The sequence below is a fragment of the Chiloscyllium plagiosum genome, unplaced genomic scaffold (genome assembly GCF_037043375.1).
Source record: "Chiloscyllium plagiosum isolate Xiang-an unplaced genomic scaffold, Cpla_swu_hap1 HiC_scaffold_7, whole genome shotgun sequence".
NCBI lineage: Eukaryota > Metazoa > Chordata > Chondrichthyes > Orectolobiformes > Hemiscylliidae > Chiloscyllium > Chiloscyllium plagiosum.
In genome coordinates, this window is record NW_028270145.1 from 73,202,230 (window position 1) to 73,223,544 (window position 21,315).

At 37.3% G+C, this 21,315-nt stretch overlaps 2 protein-coding genes across 2 annotated transcripts in view; one reads left to right on the plus strand and one right to left on the minus strand.

Moving 5' to 3' along the window:
- The window catches only part of LOC122551677 (centrosomal protein of 70 kDa-like), a 62,615-nt gene extending 55,402 nt beyond the window's left edge, over positions 1-7,213 (plus strand). The window contains 5 exon segments of the mRNA XM_087988572.1: positions 3,021-3,189; positions 3,396-3,510; positions 5,041-5,088; positions 5,090-5,118; positions 6,819-7,213. Of these exon segments, the coding sequence (XP_087844698.1) occupies positions 3,021-3,189; positions 3,396-3,510; positions 5,041-5,088; positions 5,090-5,118; positions 6,819-6,886 (429 nt within the window). The 3' untranslated portion in view covers positions 6,887-7,213.
- A 439-nt stretch (positions 7,214-7,652) lies between these two features.
- The window catches only part of LOC122551676 (extended synaptotagmin-3-like), a 142,424-nt gene continuing 128,761 nt past the window's right edge, over positions 7,653-21,315 (minus strand). The window contains exons 17-23 of the mRNA XM_043693985.2: positions 20,739-20,888; positions 17,204-17,544; positions 14,878-14,976; positions 12,989-13,120; positions 12,462-12,567; positions 10,708-10,757; positions 7,653-9,462 (exon numbers count right to left, since the gene is read on the minus strand). Coding sequence (XP_043549920.2) covers positions 9,411-9,462; positions 10,708-10,757; positions 12,462-12,567; positions 12,989-13,120; positions 14,878-14,976; positions 17,204-17,544; positions 20,739-20,888 — 930 coding nt within the window. The 3' untranslated portion in view covers positions 7,653-9,410. The remainder of the gene's footprint in view (positions 9,463-10,707; positions 10,758-12,461; positions 12,568-12,988; positions 13,121-14,877; positions 14,977-17,203; positions 17,545-20,738; positions 20,889-21,315) is intronic.

Here is a 21,315-nt window from a genome sequence, read left to right on the forward strand (position 1 = left end):
GGTGATGATGATGATGACTTTGAGAACAGTTGAAAAAATCCCCATAGACAATGTGGTGAAAATGTGTGATCAGTTAATTGCTGGCCTTAGACAACGTTCATTTATTAGTGAATAAGAGATTATTGCAATTTACTCAATTAAAAGAGAGACTATTTAGACAGAAACCTATGTTCATGAGACAGATGACACTTGAAGTACTTCAAAACGTCATCAGTCATTGTGCTGAAGCAGTGTATGTTTAAGTTTTACCGAATGTTTTTCGTGGAATGTTTTTCTGGAAATAAAATGTCTTTGAGTGTTTATGGTCTAGTATTTAATTTATCAGTATATTACTCTATAAATAAACTGTAGTAGTATTTCTAGTCTTTACTCACACTAAGTGGAATAAATATTCATATGTTTTTGCTGCAGTATTGATGTTTGAATACGGGGTACTGCACTGAAACGTACAGGGGGCGCTACATTTGTTCCAAAATTTGAAAAATTCTGAATTCTGAAAAACAGCTGGCCCTGACTATCTTGGATAAAGGATTGTGTACCTTTACTCAGTTTAGAATCATTACATTACCTGTTATTAGTACTTTTGTGTTGTTAATTCAATCCTGAATCTGCCTGCCTATATTATTATCCTTCATTCTTCCACACATTCTATTTTTTCAAAAGATTATGGTCTATCAAGCCTGATCATAACAAATTCCTAACATCATAAATTACATTCTACAATTGGGTATTTGTTAAATTCTTGCATGAAACCTTTACTAATCTGAACATTTAATCAAAGCAAAGGATTATTTTGCCATCAATTTTGATTATTTTGAATAAAAATAGCTGTTGAACCTAACTTTAAATAAAATTTTAGTGTTGGAGATACATAGCTCATCCTTCAATTCTTTTATTTCTGGGTCAATTTCAAGGAAATCTGCTGGTGAACCTTTTACTGTATACTGTCGATGTACATTACACTTTTAGGAAGTCCAAATCCAGCATGTTTTGTGAATGTCAGAAAATTATACATCTGCAGCTCCTTGTTGCAGGTCAGTTTTAAAAGCTGAATTTAGACTTACAATGCTTTTCATTGCTGTGTGTGCAGCAGTTTGTTCAACTGGGCCTGCAATAGATTGTCTGCACATTTTGTACCCACCAAATTTTATAATAGCTTTGGCGAAACACCTCACTGTTGGCTATAGTAAAGGCATGTTGCCATTGTTTTCTAGTTCTGCTATTCACTAAGATTATGGTTGATCCTCTATCTCAATGCAATATTCCTAGTCTCCCCATATCCTCAATACCTTTAAAATCTACAAACTTATTAATCTATCCTTTTCTTCTCAAAATTTCTTTCTTTCTTAGACCATTCTACTCAATCATCAGTTATCTGTTTGTTTTTTGCCTTGTAAATGTGTTTACCTATTTGCTTAATGCTTTTAACATACTTCTGCCTGGTTGTTTACCATTTCTAATGTTACCTATTAGTTTATGAAAACCACACAGGAGATTAAGTCCTTTTGCATGACTTCCTTCAAAGTATGGTATCTTGGGACAGGCAAACACACTCTTATCCTGGTGGATGGGCATTTACAATTAGTTAAAGCTGATGTTGAAATTTGCCAGCCACTTAAAATTGTGATCAAAATAACTCACCATCTTTAAGTGTTTTTATAAATATACTGCTAAATTTTTTAAGTGCTAGAAGACACAAATTATGGGAAAAAGTGTTGAAGTAGCTAGATCATACTTGAAAAGGACAAATGAGTTTGCCTTTCTATTGTAATTGGGGAGAAAGTGAGGGCTGCAGATGCTGGAGATCAGAGCTGAAAATGTGTTGCTGGAAAAGCGCAGTAGGTCAGGCAGCATCCAAGGAACAGGAGAATCGACGTTTCGGGCATAAGCCCTTCTTCAGGAATGAGCAAAGTTTGTCCAGCAGGCCAAGATAAAAGGTAGGGAGGAGGGACTTGGGGGAGGGGCGTTGGAAACACGATAGGTGAGGGTGATAGGCCGGAGTGGGGTGGGAGTAGAGAGGTCAGGAAGAAGATTGCAGGTTAGGAAGGCGGTGCTGAGTTCAAGGGATTTGACTGAGACAAGGTGGGGGGAGGGGAAATGAGGAAACTGGAGAAATCTGAGTTCATCCCTTGTGGTTGGAGGTTTCCCAGGCAGAAGATGAGGCGTTCTTCCTCCAACCGTCGTGTTGCCATGGTCTGGCGATTGAGGAGTCCAAGGACCTGCATGTCCTTGGTGGAGTGGGAGGGGGAGTTAAAGTGTTGGGCTACGGGGTGGTTGGGTTGGTTGGTTGGTCCGGGTGTCCCAGAGGTGTTCTCTGAAACGTTCCGCAAGTAGGCAGCCTGTCTCCCCAATACAGAGGAGGCCACATCGGGTGCAGCGGATGCAATAGATGATGTGTGTGGAGGTGCAGGTGAATTTGTGGCAGATATGGAAATGTCCCTTGGGGCCTTGGAGAGAAGTAAGGGGGCAGGTGTGGGCGCAAGTTTTGCATTTCTTGTGGTTGCAGGGGAAGGTGCCGAGAGTGGAGGTTGGGTTGGTGGGGGGTGTGGACCTGACGAGGGAGTCACTGAGGGAGTGGTCTTTTCAGAACGCTGATAGGGGAGGGGAGGGAAATATATCCCTGGTGGTGGGGTCCGTTTGAAGGTGGCGGAAATGACGGCGGATGATACGTTGTACATGGAGGTTGGTGGGGTGGTAGGTGAGGACCAGTGGGGTTCTGTCCTGGTGGTGGTTGTAGTTGTTTTATTTCTATAAATGACTCCAGTGGATGTAGTATTTGACCTCTGGATCAGAGCAATGTAATACTTGTTTTTTTTTTGCCTTTAGGAGACTGTTTATATGTACACATTTCTCCAACTGCTTTGGCAATTGGATGTGTTAAAAGTTTTTTTAATCTAGTAATTGGTTTAGGCATTATAAAACAAGTCTTGTTGCTGAGACATTAATGGAATCTTATTACTAATAATTTATCATTGTGAAATAGTGAGGAATAAGGACAAACCAATTGTTTACCATTCTAGGGGCGTAAGAGTGCTTCACCACAAACACTGGAAGCTATTGTATCTCGTTTCCAGAAACTGTTTGATGTGAGTTCTCTCACTGGAGTCTACCTTAGAATGAATGAAGTATATTGTAAACTTGGTGAGATGAACAATGCTATGAAAAATCTCCGACAAGTCTTAGGGTTGGGTAAGAAACTTCAAAATTGTGTGTACTCTTTATTTGTCCCATTATGATATAAAAATTAAGTTTAATATTGTTAAGACAAGAAATACAAATTTAGTACGAATTAAATCATGACTATCTAAACTTTTTAGTTTAGTCTTATTTAAGTAATTTTAAAATTTTATTTTCTTGCAATAGTATAACTTTGAAAACTTCCAACTACTTTCCAGCTGAATCCACACCACCTAGTGTGTTAGTAAATATGATTGGAAAACTGTGCGCTCTTGTCAAAGCCGACACCTACAGACAAGTGCAACAAATCCTGGGCACCCAGGATGTAGACAGGTAATGTTTCTGTTATTGATCAGTAAACACTTATGACTTAATGTCTAATCTGCATAGTTTCTCATTGTAGAGTTTTTGAAAATAGAATTTTTGGCATTGCAGACATTTTTATTTAAGCAAGTTTATGTTTTGGAAAGAATCTCCTTGGCAAAGATCCTGATTTGCAAGAAGAAATTGATTTTGTTTTCTCTTAAACTCTCTGCCACAATTCTATTCAGTTGAAGAACTGTTTACTACTAAATACTAGATGCCTTAGAGGAGAAGTTAAATATGTATGGGGCGGGGGAGGGGAATGGGATTAGAATAAGTGATTCACATGGAGCATAAACACCAGCATGGACTCAGTATGATGGAATAATCTTTCAGCACTGTAACAGACCATTCATGATCACATTTTTGTCATGAAGGTTTTAAATAACAAACTAACAGTATATGTTATAATGTATGAAAATGTAAAAAGATTTTTAACATGTTTTTGTGGTTCTGTTCGCCGAGCTGGGAATTTGTGTTGCAGACGTTTCGTCCCCGTCTAGGTGATATCCTCAGTGCTTGGGTGCCTAGACAGGGGACGAAACGTCTGCAACACAAATTCCTAGCTCGGCAAACAGAACCACAACAACGAGCACTCGAGCTACAAATCTTCTCACAAAGAATTTTAACATATATAGAAGCTACTATACATGCTAATCAATAATGCTATTTCTGCTAGCCTAACTAGAATAAAATGGCAAAAGTTTAAATTTTGTTTGGACTGAATTGCACTTATGTATGCGCAATTCTCAATGTAAAGTAAACCGCATGACCCCAATGAAGGTCCTTGATGTACACCTATGCACAGATAATACTGCAAAAATAAAATCTGAGAATTGAGAAGTATATCATATTAAACTTTAGAAATGAAAATGATCTTTGTTGAAAGAATTAAATATTTGAGCAAGTGAGTACTCCATAAGCAGCACTGAAACAAGGTGACATTGTGAATTTTTAGTATTGTTGAAGGATAAATGTTAACTTGACACATGTTGAAGGTCTCTGCTCCTCTTGGAATTTGAGGACTTGGGTGGACCCTCTACTTATTATCTCATTGTAATGACCACGTGGCACTTCCTTTATATTTCAGTTAGAAAGCTTACATTATCTGTTGGATTTAAAGTCTCAATCTGTTGACACAGGTGCAGGATAACGCCACTGAGCTAAGGCTAAAGCCAAAAGGTTTTATTAAAAAAATGTGGAGTGGTTTTTGCCACCAGCACCTCAGTAATTGATAGCATTTAGCATTTTGGAAATGCCAAACTCTACATCGTACCATTCTGAAACATGTCATTGTGTACTTGAAAGATTTTGATGGAAGCAGTACAAAATACATTGCCATGAGCAATAAATCAATAATACAACATTGAGGAGGATTGGTTTTTTCATTGTCCGTAATTAAATGAATATCAAATGACCCAAGGTATATGATCCCCTTGGATTGAATATGCAGTAGTTAAAACCATATTTAGTGCTTTGAAAACATTTGATTTTCCTTTTAAAAATCACTAAATTGGAAGAGCATGAAGAATTCTTTCCAGCATTCTACTCTTTTTAAGGACTTGCTCCTGATATTGGGTAAGAACTACATTTATTTTGCCAATTCTAGTCAGATGTAGAGCTAGAGAAGTGATTGCTGGGCCTCTTTTGTATCATCGAAAATCACAGGTAAGGTGCCAGAAGACTGGAGGTTGGCTAACGTGGTGCCACTGTTTAAGAAGGGTGGTAAGGAAAAGCTAGGGAACTATAGACCGTGAGCCAGATGTTAGTGGTGGGCAAGTTGTTGGAGGGAATCCTGAGGGACAGGATGTACACTTATTTGGAAAGGCAAGGACTGATTAGGGATAGTCAACATGACTTTGTGCGTAGGAAATCATGTCTCACAAACTTGATTGAGTTTTTTGAAGTAACAAAGAGGATTGATGAGGGCAGAGCGGTAGACGTGATCTATATGGACTTCAGTAAGGCGTTAGACAAGGTTCCCCATTGGAGACTGGTTAGCAAGGTTAGATCTCTCAGAATACAGGGAGAACTAACCATTTGGATTCAGAACTGGCTCAAAGATAGAAGACAGAGGGTGGTTGTGCAAGGTTGTTTCTTCACTGGTCACAGGCCTCCAGTCTGAGTGCCAGAAGGATCGGTGCTGGGACCTCTACTTTTTGTCATTTACATAAATGATTTGGATGCGAGCATAAGAGGTACAGTTAGTAAGTTTACAGATGACACCAAAATTGGAGGTATAGTGGACAGCGAAGAAGGTTACCTCAGATTACAACAGGATCCGGACCAGATGGGCCAATGGACTGAGAAGTGGCAGATGGAGTTTAATTCAGATAAATGCGAGGTGCTGCATTTTGGGAAAGCAAATCTTAGCAGGACTTATACACTTAATGGTAAGGTCCTAGGGAATGTTGCTGCAGGTTCATATCTCCCTGCGACTCCACTTTCAAGGAGCTAGGATAGTGAAGAAGGCATTTGACCAATAAAGGAAAGCATACTAGAGTATGGAGTACAGGAGTTGGGAGGTAGTGTTGCAGCTGTACAGAACTTTGGTGAGGCCATTGTTGGAATATTGCATGCAATTCTGGTCTCCTTCCTATCGGAAACATCTTGTGAAACTTGTAAATCTTTTCTGAACCCTTTCAAGGATGTTGCCGGGGTTGGAGGATTTGAGCAATAGGGAGAGGTTAAACAGGCTGGGACTGTTTTCCCTGGAGCGTTGGATGCTGAGGGGTGACCTTATAGAGGTTTAAAAAATTATGAGGGGCATGGATAGGGTAAGTAGGCAAAGTCTTTTCTCTGTGGTCAGGGAGTCCAGAACTAGAGGGCATAGGTTTAGGGTGAGAGGGGAAAGATATAAAAGAGACCTATGGGACAAGTGTTTCAGTGTGGTAAGTGTATGGAATGAGCTGCCAGAGGAAGTGTTGGAGGCTTGTACAATTGCCACATTTAAGAGGCATTTGGATGGGTGTATGAATAGGAAGGGTTTGGAGGGATATGGGCCAGGTGCTGGCAGGTGGAACTAGATTGGATTGGGATGTCTGGTCAGTGTGGACGGGTTGGACTGAAGGGTCTGTTTCCATGCTGTACATCTCTATGACTCTATGTAGGTTTTTGTATGGGATTCAAATCCAGATACAGTTATTGGCTAATCTCAGTGTTGTAACCCTGTATTTATCATAGAATTTCCTAGATAGTTGGAAAATTTCATTCAGACATTTTTAGCATTATTTGGGCATAACACTATTTAAATTTGTGCTATATTCCTTTTGTTTCAGAGTTAGACAGTTTGGACCATGTTTTACCAGCAGTCTCTACACTCAAGCTGAAAATAAAGCAAAGCTGAGAATTATAAGCATCTCTCATGGAAGCCATTCAAGTCTTCAGTTTTACAAATATGTTATTTAAGATGTATGATTCTCTATTTTTGGACATACTTGTTAAAATAAGTTTAACTGGGTTTGTGAAACATTCACTTCATCAGTGATTTACTTAACTTTCATAGGGGAAAAAATAATCCCAGGCTATCAGGAGGTCCATGGCTTACTATTGCTGTATGAGATTTTCCCCAAGCAATTGAAAATTCTGTTATTTGTGATGTTTTAAGGTATTTGGCTAATGAATGACGACAGTTTTCAATAAATAGGGAAACATTCATTTGAGGTTTTAGAAAACACTCCAGCATCGCAGAACTGATGCAGCAAAACTACTTCATGTACTAAATATTCATTTCTGATTTTGAGCAATAGAACTTTAACTATTTCACCAAACTGTAACTGAAATAATCACCTGATTATTTCAGGCGATAAGATCTTATGGAAGTAGTAGTATGAACTGTACCCTTTCCATCCTCCAACAATCAAGTTTCAGACCCAATTTACTTAGACTGTGAAAACTGTGCCTAAGCAAAGATTCAGCAGGCAATGTGCACACCAAAAGTGAGTAATTTCCCTGGAGCTGCATTAGCTGTAGAAAATTTGAGTGGATTGCAACTTTAGTTACTGTTCATAGGTCTACTCAAAGTCTACAGTGAAGTTAATGGCTTGGAATATCTTTTGATATTTAATCTTGTAGATTGACTATGATTTAGTGACTAATGGATGGAAAGTCAGTTTTTTTTTAATGTTACATTTATTTATTGTCAGGAACAAGATTAAGTAAACAGTTCATATGAAATCTGTTTATTTACAGCTGCTAATAAATAGCAAATCATAATTCAGTGGCCATGCTCAGTTTATGAGCATATTCTTTAAAGCAGTACACTCTAACCAACATCAAATAACATTTACAAATGTAAACACTGAAAAATAGACCTGTTTTCCTTAATATAAGTGTTAACTGGCAATATTTGGCCAGTTCCTACAACAATTAAATATGTTGCAATCAGTTCTTTTAAAAATGATTTTCCATAATCCATTAATGTGAATCTTTAACATGACTCACTATTTTGTGACCAGATAATTCTCGCTCCAAAATTAGAAGTACCTCATACAAAAAGTTGGTTTTTCAAATCAAGAAATGTGCTTAAAAATAAAATCTTATTTAAATTTGTTTGCTTCTAATTTAGTAAGATCTAGGGAAATATTAAAGTTAACGCAGTGTACTAGTAAAAATCAATTTTATCTGGTGTATATATTTCAAGCTAACATCAGGAATGTGATTTTTAACATAGTTCACTCAAACTTAAATAAAGGAAATGTTTGAACGGAGGAAAAATTGATAGTACGAAGGAATTCAGTACAAAATGGGTGTCAAAGCCAGGATAAGAATGTTATGGCACATTGAGTTCTCAAAATTTTCTCTAAAATTTTGCAGGCTTTACAAGATACATAGAATATTTCTTTAAGCCTGAGAGATGGCAAACTAGAAGGGAAAAGAAGAATCAGAGTCCATGAACACATTGATTCATGAAATGTTGCCCTTGATTTTAAATGGGATAGAACAAGGAAAGGCTACTCATAGGAAAAATCCAAGATCAGCATGGTCATATTGAAAATTGTGGAGCAGGTTTGTAAGGTCTACTCATGCTCTTGGGATTATTCAGTCTCCTGCCCCTATTCAACTATTCAATTGGGTTATGATGATCTGTACTTAAGCTCCATTATCTGACTTTGACCTACATCCCTTTTTGCCCATCAACTCACTTGCCCCCATCCCCACACCCAAAAGCCTTGATTGGTCGCCATTTTGAATACTGTGTATCACTCCTGGCTTCACACCACAAATGACCACTGTTTCTCTAAATCCAATAATATTGGTGTTTTAAAAGGCTAAACGGTGGATAGGTTGCTTACCCTCTCAAACCGTATAAGCTTCAGTTATGTAGTGATTTAATTGAGATGCTACAAAAGGATCTTTGAGTGTTTCTGCATGTACACTATATGTATCAATCTTAAAATTCAGGAATGAAATTGGGAATGTAGATTTTTTTGTTGGTTTAATGAAAGTTGCTAGACTTTACTGTTTATCTCAGGCAAGATTTAAGTATTTAAAGTACAGGACAATTTGAATTACATTTCCAATTTCCTATAAATACATTTGAATAGGGAAAATGTTCAAGGGGCATGAATAATGTATTATGTAGCTCCATATCTGCAAAAAAGCTTTAGCTACTTTGCTATTTTCAAATTAACTCCTCACCATCAGCTGTCATTACAGCAAATGGCTTAATGAAAGAACTGATCCTCTTGGACATGAAATTTAGGCATATATGCAGTTCTGTCTCTTATAGTGTGGTCCTTTGACATTAAAGAAAATATTTAAATATCAAGTCTTAACAGCATGCTTGTTCAGTGATTTAACATAAAAATATACAGATCTTTCTCCAAACAAAACCACTGAAAATCAAGTGAGCCTCTGGATTAATAGCATTAAAGGTTTTCTGTTGCTGTTCTTGGCAATCCATCATTAGTCAGTTTATACCTATGAAGTTGACAAAAGGAAAAATTAGTAAGATACTATAGGAAGTAAAGTTTTCTCATTGAAGATTAAAAATATATCTACAATCTGACACATTATTCAGAAAGTTGTTAGTTAAAGCCACAATCAATCATTGAGCACTCATTTCCCTCTGTTCAAAATAGTGACAGTTAATGTCAGAATGGACACATGGTGGTGAATTCTGTGGTTGCCACACAATTCAATTTTAAATGTGTGCTACATTGAAGACACTTTTGGATGTTTCACAAAATTGGTAATGTAAATTTTGAACACTTCCTTCTTCCTGACTCATCCAGCCTAGCCAGGTTAATTAATTTCCTGGAATCAATACAGGTAAATGAGTTAAGAATGTGTTATGGGCAGCATGGTGGCTCAGTGGTTAGCACTGCTGCCTCATTGCACCAGCGACCCGGGTTCAATCCCAACCTCGGGCGACTGTGAGGAGTTTGTACATTCTCCCGCTGTCTGCATGGATTTCCTCTGGTTTCCTCCTACAGTCCAAAGATGTGCAGGTTAAGTGAATTGGCCATGCTAAATTGCTCAGTGTTCAGGGATATGTGCGTTAGGTGCATTAGTCAGTGGAAATGTGGAGTAATAGGGTAAGGAAATGGGTCTGGATGGGATACTGTTTAGAGGGTCAATGTGGACTTGTTGGGCCAAATGGCCTATTTCCACGCTGTCGTTTTTTTATGGAAAAGAGATCTAACTGAAAGATAAACATTGAATCACAATGTTTATAATCGTGTGCAATTGAAACGGATGTACAAGAACAGAGTTACAGACAATTCTTCAAATGACAGATTGCAGAAATAATAAAAAAAAATTGTATTTTTGGACTAAAACGAAAAATCAGTCGACAATGTTTGCAAATTTCAGAATACACTTTCCATAATTTGCAGTCCCTAGAATCTAGTTGCACAAGTGAAACTGATACCTGGATTATTCTTATATTCCTCCTCAACTAAAGACAATAAAAAGCAGATTTGTCTATGTATTAATTTGCAACATTGATTGTGGCAGGAATGGAAGAGAGAAACCGGCAATATGGATGATTGGAGATTACTTTTTAAAAAAAAAGTAGAGGTCCTTGAAGTAATACTTGGTGAGGAATTTAGAAGTTCTTGTGGAACAATTTAGTTTTTTTTGCTCTTCTTTCCTTTTTTCAAGACTGTCATACAGTTGATTAATTACTTTAATGTTCAAAGACAAATAAGGAATGCATCTTACCATTCTGTAAAACCTGGGGTTAATTTATCATTTGGGATGTCAATCAAAACCTTCAATAAAAGAAATTTTTTTAAAAATTAGATTATAATCTCCAATTTAGAAGCATTATCTATGCTTGATGTACACACTAAAATTCTATTCCTTTTTAGGGACACAGCAATGATGATTAAAATAAATATTCCAGAAACAAAGATTTAAAAAGGAATTGCTGTACTGAGGTCACCTGGGAAAGAAGAATTCTTGCATGAATATTTCTGCAGTAAAGTTCCAACCATTAAAATGAATAATAAGTCATAGAAAACAATCTTGCAGTGGCTAAACACAGCTGAAATGGGACAACTATGAAACACTAGTCTTTTGAAATCTCTGGTTTGATTCAGAACCTTGCCAGTGTATGGGTAGGGGTGCTGCAATATGTCTGTCCTTAAAGTCCAGATGGAGCAGGGGTACAGCCCGCACTACAATGCCTGTTCACTATTCAGTGATCCCTCCCCATAATAGCGAGAGGCAGGCCGTTAGGCTTTGCTGTAAATAGCAGTCCTCTCTCCATTCAAACACACAGCAAGATTTTTGTCTTTGGTTCAGGAAGTTAGCACTTAATGCACGCGTGACTTCCAAAAGAGAGCCTATTCACTCAATATTTTGGTCTTTGGCATTTGGGTGTCGGCTGAGCTCTAGCCTGTCATCTCTTAAAGTGACAATGAATGTGGGTGGATGGTGAGGCCAGAAAATGGCCTGATTCAATTTACTAGAACGTTGGCTCTGTTGTATTTGTAGGATTTGTTCCCTCCACCAAAAAAAAGAAAATGTTGAATGCCTGATGTCTTTGAAATTCACAAAATAAAATAAAAGCAATGTCAATGTTCTGAGGTGGCTTTAGCGGTTTAGTACTCAGAGATGCTGCAAGAGTCTTTAACGCTGCAGCAAACATCAGAACAATGTGAAAATCAAACAATAGGATCTTCTACATCCATTCATATATATCAAATTCTCCATATTGTAGAATGCAAAAGAGGACTTTAACCATTGCAGCGGAGACTCGTGTATCTGAATCCTTATGTTATACTGGTCAATTTAATTGTCTTTCATCTTCTGAGACAAAAATAAAGCATCATGCACCATCTAAAACTTTTTAAACTTAGCCTGGGGCATTTTTACAGCTAATGTTTCTCCCATTTCTTGTAAAAGCTGCATGACGCCATTAAATTGCAGGGGTTTTCAAATGTCCATCCCCATAATGCAGGTTGTGGGCTCATTACCCATATTCTCATTTCATGCTGGAGAAACTGCCAGGAACAGGAATGAGGGCAGATTCCGAGAAACTGTACTTGAATGGACAAAGGCATGAAAATCCAGCTCAAGTGAAAAATAATCATCTGCACAGGATTCCTTGGGGTTGTTCAATCTATGAAACCATCAAATGTAACTTTTTACCTTTGATACGAAGTACAGTTATACATAGGAAATATTCAATACATCATTCTCAAATTTCTTACATAATTTTTGCTATGTCAAATCTGATGTGACTAAGTTGAACAATAAAATCAAAATTATGTATATAAGATTATTCTGTAAGCACTTATCAACTGGTTAACTAAATTTGATTTGTAGTAGATGCAAAATATTGATAGTTCAGGAACAGTAAAACAACGTGTATGGACTTAGCAGTGAACAACTGTTCATGGAATGCTAAGAACTTAACTGAAAACATTACATCATATTTTGCACAATCGTGATATTTAGCAATTACTTACCTTTCCAAGCTCTTTCCTCTCATGGGATCCAAATGACCGGTTGTTCTTTACAGCAATGTCTAATTTGCGTTTTGGAATTTCACCTATTGAAACTGTAAACTCAAATCTGAAAGATGTGCAAATGAAACTACAATCAGGACTGATTTAAAATAAAATGTACAGTACACATTGATGTTGCTGAGAATCCTAGACACATTTTACGTGCTTTCTATTTAGTCATGTCCTCTCCATCTGCTGATCAAATACAAGATGGAAAACTGGGACTCTGTTGCTATTATGGAAATTTAACTTGTCAGCCTTTTAAAAATATACTACCTTGCATGGTCCAAACGTAAATTGATTTTACAATTAGTCATAAATCCAAAATTAGTTTCAAATAGTTCAATATCAATGTTTAGGTATTCAAAATGTATTGTCAATCACAGAATAAATTCTCATGCCACTCAAGCCAGTACTGTGTAGGTCTGCTCAATTCCATTGTTTATGAAACAAGTGCATAGTATACTTTTGCCTCTACATTCACTTACTTTTCATCGTATTGTGGATCCACAGTCTTCTTTTTGACGTGCGTTCTTCTCCGGCCTGACCAGCTTTTGTCAGGAAGAAGATAAAGTCGTACATATGGATCTGATCCATCATTTGAACAAGATATCAGGCTTCTGCAGTGCAAATATCAAACCCATTCAATTAAGTGGTGCACACAATTCTCTAGTGAAAGTAAAAACTCATGTATTACAATAAAATCCCACCCATTAACAATATCTTTGAAAAGCTTCAGACTCCATAATGTTGGACAGTGAATCTTTTGTAAGAACCTTTCACTTACATTCTGCTATTCTATGGCAGAACTGTATCTGTACTCCAGCAGCCTGCCTTTGATGCATTTGCCTGTTGTTTTTTTTTATTTAATTTTATTTTAAAAGAAGAAAATCTGTCTAAGTTTCAACTGAATCAACTTATCCAGCCTTTTTGGGAAAGGGGGGTTCTAGAAATTTATTAATCTTTGTTTGAATTTGATTTAATTCCTAACTGGTCATGCTTTACTTTTAAAATTATACTCCTTTGCTCTGGATATTTCACTGAGAAAGAATTTCTTTGTTCACCCTCCCGATATATTTTTACTTTTTTAATCTCCCAGCTTCTTAGGCTGTATTGAAACTCTTATTACAGTCAGAGTCAGAGACATACAGCATGGAAACAGACCCTTCGGTCCAACCCGTCAATGTTGTCCCAACCCAATCTAGTCCCACCTGCCAGCACCTGGCCCATATCCCTCCAAACCCTTTCTATTCATATAACCATCCAGATGCCTTTTAAATGTTGCCTCCACCACTACCTCTGGCAGCCTATTCCAGACATGCATCACCCTCTGCATGAAAAGGTTGCCCCTTAGGTCTCTTTTATATATTTTCCCTCTCACCCTAAACATCTGCCCTCAAGTTCTGGACTCCCTCACCCCAGGGAAAAGACCTGTCTATTTACCCTATCCATATCCCTCGATTTTGTAAACCTACATAAGGCCACCCCATAGCCTCTGACACTCCAAGGAAAAACAGCCCTAGCCTATTCAACCTCTCCCTATAGCTCAAATCCTCCAACCTGGCAATGTCCTTGTAAATCTTTTCTGAACCCCTTTGCGTATTATTTTGCTCAAAAACTGCATGAATCCATGTAAGATTCTGTAAATCCCTTTTTTAGAAATAAAATCAGCCTAAACATTGGGGCATGGACAGCCTCACAACTTTAATGCATTATCGAGGCGACATGGCACCTATTGTTAAAGTTCACGAGAATGTAACTTTGAAAAAAAAGTTCTGGGATTTACATATGAAAGAACTGAAACCAACATGGTCATTCTAAAAGATGAGAGACTTAACAAACAATCCAGGTCTTTTTCAATATATAATTTCAGTTGCATCACACTGTAGACTTTGCTATGAATTCTGTGACTTACGAAATTATACTCCACAACCACCTGATGAAGGAGCAGTGCTCTGAAAGCTCATGCTTCCAAATAAACCTGTTGGACTATAACCTGGTGTTCTGTGATTTTTAACTTTGTACACTCCAGTCCAACACCAGTTCCTCCTGTCTTCTAATTTTAAGACTAGATGAAGCCCTATAACTGTTATTCTTAGTAAATGCTCATAAACAGTTGCCTAAGATTCAGCCTGAGATCTTTAATCAACAGATTAAAGTAATTCCTGAAAAACTATGGCATACTGGTGTGATGACCAATGTTTCATCCCATTGTTGCTGAAAACAAAATCAGGCCTCCAGCAAGATTAGTTCGTTACTAGATTTATTTCACCCTCATTTCGCAGGCAGGACATGCAAGTTTAAGCCACTTATTTTCATGGAATATCATTTTATACAACACGTACTACTTTAACTGTGTATCAGCCATAAGTATTACCTGCAACAATGAACAATTACAATCAGACTGTGGCGTGCAGTAGAATATCGCACAGTGAGCTGGATTTTGCCTAAAGATTCTTCATTCAGGGCCACACCACTGAAAGAAAAATTAAGACAATAGTTTGCTTATCTATACATATCTAAATGTGTTTCAAGTAGTTTGAAATCTTCATTTCTGCAATTACTCAGTGGTGCCTTCTCAACATTAGTTGCCGTCATCAACATGCACAAACTATGGGAATTAAAGTTCAGCTATAAACATTGAACTTGACTCGATTATACTGTCGACTAAGCAACACTTCAAAGGAAATGTTCCAGATTTCCTAATTCTATTTAATTTTATAATGATGTGTCCAGAAATTTGCATTATATCTGCTAATCAGAAAATTTGAAAACTCAAGACAGACATTTAGATCCTAAATGAGTGCCAACTATCCAACAATATCCCAGGGTGATGTCTGACACTGTATCTATACGTTAGGTTCAGTAGGAGGACTTAGGGCATGAGTATTCCTGACAAAGGAAACCCCGACCTCCATTGTGATGATGGTATTACTTGTCGGGAAAAGCTGTGTTTCTATTACCATTTCCCTGTCTAATTTATGGCACTTTCTGGTCAACCCCTGTCATATTTTGGTGCCAATAGTTTATAAGTAGATAATATTAAAAATAAAAACTAGGGCCGGGAGTAGGCAGTTCGGCATCTTGAACCTGCTCTGCCACTTAACACAATCATAGTTGATCTCATCTTTCCCTCAACTCCCTTTTCCTGCCTGCTCATCCTTTAATACATTACTAAACAAATACCTGTTTGCCTCCTTCTTAAATTTATTCTATGTCCCCGTACCATTGCACTCTGGAGTAGTGAATTCCAGATTCACAGCTCTTTAAGACAACTAAATTCCCTCATCTGTTTAAATCTGCTATCCCTTTAACCTAAAACTATGATCTCTCATTCTAGATTGCTGCACATGAGGAAACATCCATTCTATGTCTACTTTCTCAATCTGCTTTAGCATCTTCTATACCTCAATTTGATCTCTTGTTCTTCTAAACTCAAAGTATAAACTTAAATTGCTCAATCTCTCTTCATTAGAAAAATTCCTCATCTTTGGAATGAATCTATTAAAGCTACACAGAACTGCCTTTAAAACAACTACGTTCCTCCTTAAGTAAGCAGACCAATATTACACATAGTACTCCAGAGGTGGTCTCACTAAGACCTTATGGATTTACTTAAATTGGTTAGAAACATGCAAACAGACTTTTCATTGTACATTCCTCCTATACAAAAATATCGAGAAACTTTGACTCCAAAGTGAAATTATTGAACTTTAATTACCATAGCTTTTATTAGCTGTGTGTGTGAAATGATTCATCCAAATGTTCCTATAATATTCTGCTCAGCAGAGATGTTTGATATTGAAATTTCAGGAATTCATTTCTAATTTCTAGATCATTGTACTTATCTCATTCTCCGATTTATTTTGATCAGCTAGAATGGATCTTTCTACAACTGAAACTGTACATGTTGCTCAAATTATTTTTACATTCAAAGTCTGGTAACTGTAGGCTAAATTTAGGCAAATTACACAGTTATCCATTGTTTTCAATTAAAAAAAAATGTAGACAAAACTGAAACACAAAGACAGACAAATTCAAATCCACAAGTAGATCAAGGTGACATGAGATTAGTTGAGAATGTCAATATTTTTCTGGCCAGCACCCAGAAAGTTTCAAATAATACTTATTGGAAAGGAACGTTTGCATCAACTAATTTATGTAGTAAATTTTAGCTTAGAAACAGTAAGCAAGTACAGGCTGTTCTGCTATAACATGCATTTCATTAACCAAATTTGCTATAATAAGATTGACAAATTGGGGACACTGCTTCTAAAGCATGAATTTTTTTAAATGTATGTTGGCAGTAACGCAATAACATTGCCAACACTCTAAGCATGGTTTCTAAAGCGTGATTTTTCTATAACATGGGGTTGCACAAGAACACAACCATCGTGTTATAGAAGAACTACCTATACATGGTTTTAAAATCTTCAATGGTTTTTATTGTTTTGTTAGTACAGTGACAAATTTTAGTTCTTAGTTTGTATCTGCCTAAATTAACTAATTGTTCTGTGCTTCTTTCAGTCATCATCGCAAAGTTTTGATGGCTCCTCACTTTAACTGGAATTCCTACCTAGTTATATTTTAACCCAATGTTTGTATCACAGGCTGAAAAATTCATCTTTGAACAACCTTTAAATACTGTACTTGAAGTTTCAAAACACAAAAGATGTAATTACAAAAATCAAAACAGACTATACTTTGTCAGCTGCTGAGGATCAAGGTTAGAAATGGTGAGTGACGATTCAACAGTAGTCCTAGTCATATCTTTTAAGGCATCCGAGGAGCTGGACTGTGTTGGAGATATTGGCAGTTCTGATTTAATTTCATCACCGTCTTTAGACTGTCTTTCTTCTTTCTCCATCGGGTCACATACTGTACTATTACCGCATGTCTCTGGAACATCTGGTGATCCTAAAGTTGGAGGAGGAGTGTTAGGCTGGCTCCCAGTTTTCTTTTTCTTTATTGAAATAGGACCCTTTTTAAGGGCATTCAGTCCTGTGTTGACACTGTCAGGATCTGGTTCCTCAGTGGTGAGTATCTGTGAATTTCACAACGAACAAACATCAGCAAGCAGCTCTCAGCCAGAAACCCTTGCAGTTGCTAATACTAATCTTCATAATTTAATAGTCACTCTTCTCAGATGTTTAGAAGTAGGAGATGATGCATTTTGGTAGAAAGACCATGGACAGATAATACAAAATACATAGTACTAATCTTAAGAGGGTCTATATATATATATCATATATATATATATATATAGTTGAAGATAGCAGATAGTTGGATAAAGCATTCATTATTCTGGGCTTTAAAAGGGACAGATAGTGCAGGAGTAAGGAGGTTATACTGAACTTGAACGAGACACTCGTATGCAACACTGATACTCAGCTGGAGTATTATGTTCAATTTTGGTCACTATATTTTAAAAGGAGAATGTGAACATTTTGGGGAAAGAACATGGAATAGATTTACAAAGACTGTTCCAGATTTAAGCAACTGCAGTTATGGACATTGTTTGGAGAAATTGAACTGTTTCCACTAGAGAGAAGACCAAGAGCGGATTTGATTGAAGTTTTCAAAATCTTGAAGTGGCTACAGAGAATAGATGGGGACAACCAGTGTCTTCTTATAGAAGGTTTGAGAATGAGAGGACGCAAATAAAAGACAATTTGCAAAAGCAGCAACTGTAATGTGTTAGAAAATGTTCACACAGCAAGTAGACAGGATCTAGAAAACATTGCCTGGACGAATAGTAGAGGTCAGCTGCTCTGAAGGTCCATGCACAGTGATCTGTGTGCCAATGCCAGTTGCATTACTGGCTTCTGGAACTGGACATGAAACGATTATTTAGACAGAAATAGTACTCAGGATTATGGGGAAAACGTAGGAGATTTCCATTCAGTCATTATGCTCCTTGAGACAGCTAGTGTGGACATAACAGGCATAACAATTCTGTGATTCAATTCCATAACACAAAACTGCCCAGAATTTTAATGCCATTCTAAATGATGAAAGCAGAGCTTCAGATTGTTAAATCCAGGCATGGAAGCTGAATGTGCTCATGTTACATTCTTCTGTTCTTTTTAAGATTACATACAGGAAGAGCAACTGGAAAAGTGCATTAAGTTGAGCAGTAGGAACCAACAAATGTATTATGAGGAGTAGGCTATTCTGCCTTTTAGACCTACTCTGCCATTTGATAAGTGTATGACCAATCTGATTGGGGCTTTACCTTTACATTCCATCAAGCAATAATCTGTAACTCAGCCTTAAGCACACATAGTAAGAATATGTCACTGAAGAAACTCTGGTGTTAAATGGAAAACATGTTAAGTTGATGCAATCAAAATCCCTGTTAACTGGGAAAATGGTAGAATGTCGACAAAAATAAAAACCCAAGGACACAAGTTATGTCAAATAAAAGTCCATCTTCAGCACAAACAGAGAAGAACTGTGCAATAAGGGCTTATTTGGACACGAAAGAAAAAATAATAGCTTAGCAAGAGTAATTCAACATCTGACTGCTATCATGGGACAATGATACAGGCCATTGCTGGATGCAAAGGGATTGATCACCTAATACAAAAGTATTGGAATCAGCCCATTTCTGCTTTGAGTTTCTTTGAGCGAAATGGATTATTCAAGCCTTTGTTCATCTTCGGTCAGGTGCTGTTGCAATGTCACCTCCAAACAAAAGAAAAAAATGGTTAGGAATCCTGGGAAGTATTCATGTTGTCTGGATTGGTCTTTCCATAGATAAGAATGGGATTTATTTCAATGATCATACTTGCCCGGACCAAGATTGGAATATTCAGGATGATAGGACCTCAGACATCCTGAACACAGCATGGACAACCACAACATATTGGATATGAATCATTACAAAAAAGGGGTGAAATCAAAGGAACTGCAGTTGAAGAGTCAGGACTGATCAGTCTAATAGAGGCCTACAATCAACAGTGGATGGGCCAGCCATATGAGGATTCTAAGTGTTCCAGCTAAATCAGTGATCTTGTCAGGATAGGTCTGCAGTCATAAGGGGGATGGGGTCAAGAATAATAAATCAATCTGTCTGCCTTGCAGACCACAATTCTCACCAGAAGGACCAACTGCATAGAAGACTAAGTTATCAGCTAAATCTGACGGGTATTGGGGCTGAGATTTTAAAAATTAATTTCACAGTAGCAATCAAATTCAGGGAGTTTGGGAATGATTTGAGGTTTGGGGCAGTAACACGAGATGTTGCCTGTGGTTTCTCAGTAAAAAGTGTTAAGTTGGTGTGGTTGTGTTTTGATTGGAAGTGGAGGTTAAATTGTGGAGGGATTTAAATCAGATAAACCAATCAAGATATCATACTTTTTAGACCAGCTCAGATATTTTGTATCAGCATATCAGAAGATTAGTTTAATAAACAAGCTTGTGGTTGAGCCAAATCCGGTGTCTGTGCAATTTTGTTCTTAATGAAAATCCAAGGTTTTGGAGGGGGCTATTGGCAGTGAATGATTCAGAATGGAACCTGTTTACAAATCTACTTAAACTGATTGGTATTAAATTTCTAAGGTTTTAACAGTGATGCTGTGTAAATATTTGATAGAATTGGATTTAGCTTGCATGAGAAGTTAACAAAGCCTTCTATGCTATCACATCTGTGCATAACATATATTCATATCTAAGAAAGCAAGATTCACCAAAATAGGTAATAAAACTCTGATATATTTAACCTACAATGGGTCTATGACAGAATAGGGATAGTGACGTCCCTGCCTATTGGCCAGCAGCTCCAGGTTCAAATCTCATTCCAACACCTTATGAACAAGGAAAGTGCATTATACAATGGCCAAACAGGATTTGCATATAGATGCTCAACCTAGGACAGCATGGATTCCTGGTCAAAGAAAACCACTATTCATTGCTCTATGACTACAATGTACCTGCCAAAGTCCTTGGTTAAAAATCACAACACCAGGTTACAGTCCAAAAGGTTGGACCATAACCCTGGTGTTGTGTGATTTTTAACTTTATCCACCCCAGTCTAACATTGGCTCCTCCACGTTAAAGTCCTTGGTGACAGAGTAACTGAGACACACCCCTTTGGATGGTTCAATTGGCTGGACAGCCAGTGTGGAACACACGGTGCCAACAATGTGGGGTTCAATTCCTGTTCATGCTGGATTTGGGACACAGCTCCTAGTCCTACTTGTGTACGAAAAGATTAAGAGAAAAGATTTCACATACCCGAAGAACCATCTTCAATTTTACAAGGCTGTTGGGGCCCGAGTGTTCCAGTGGAAACCTTTGGTCAAGGGTCAGATTTGAGGCTTTCAACAATTGATACAAAGGAATGGTCAAGATCCCAAGGGCACACTCCCAGTCTTTGTCTTTGATCTTCTCAAAACAAATTATAACAGTAGTTTGCATATTTTACTTAATAAAACTGAACATATAATAAATCACTTTTGCAATTAATGAATGAACATGCATACATTAACAATATTAGCTAATAATCTACTTAATTCCAGAAAGTAACTTTAAACGATATAGCTTATCCATGCTTCATATATCTATTCAAATTTCTAAAGTGTTGGGAAGGGAAAATATTAATTGGATCATTAATTTCTTGGATGGTAGAAACCAGGAAGTGATCAAAGGCAACTGTGTGAACTGGACAATTGTGAACCAAGCTGTATTCCTAGTGACAATGTGAGAGACTATTGCTGTTTGAATAACAAGGCATTCCAACTTTTAAGCAAAAACAGTTTTGGTTTGTATCAAGCTCATGGACCTGCAATGCTATTCTACAGCATGTCAGCAT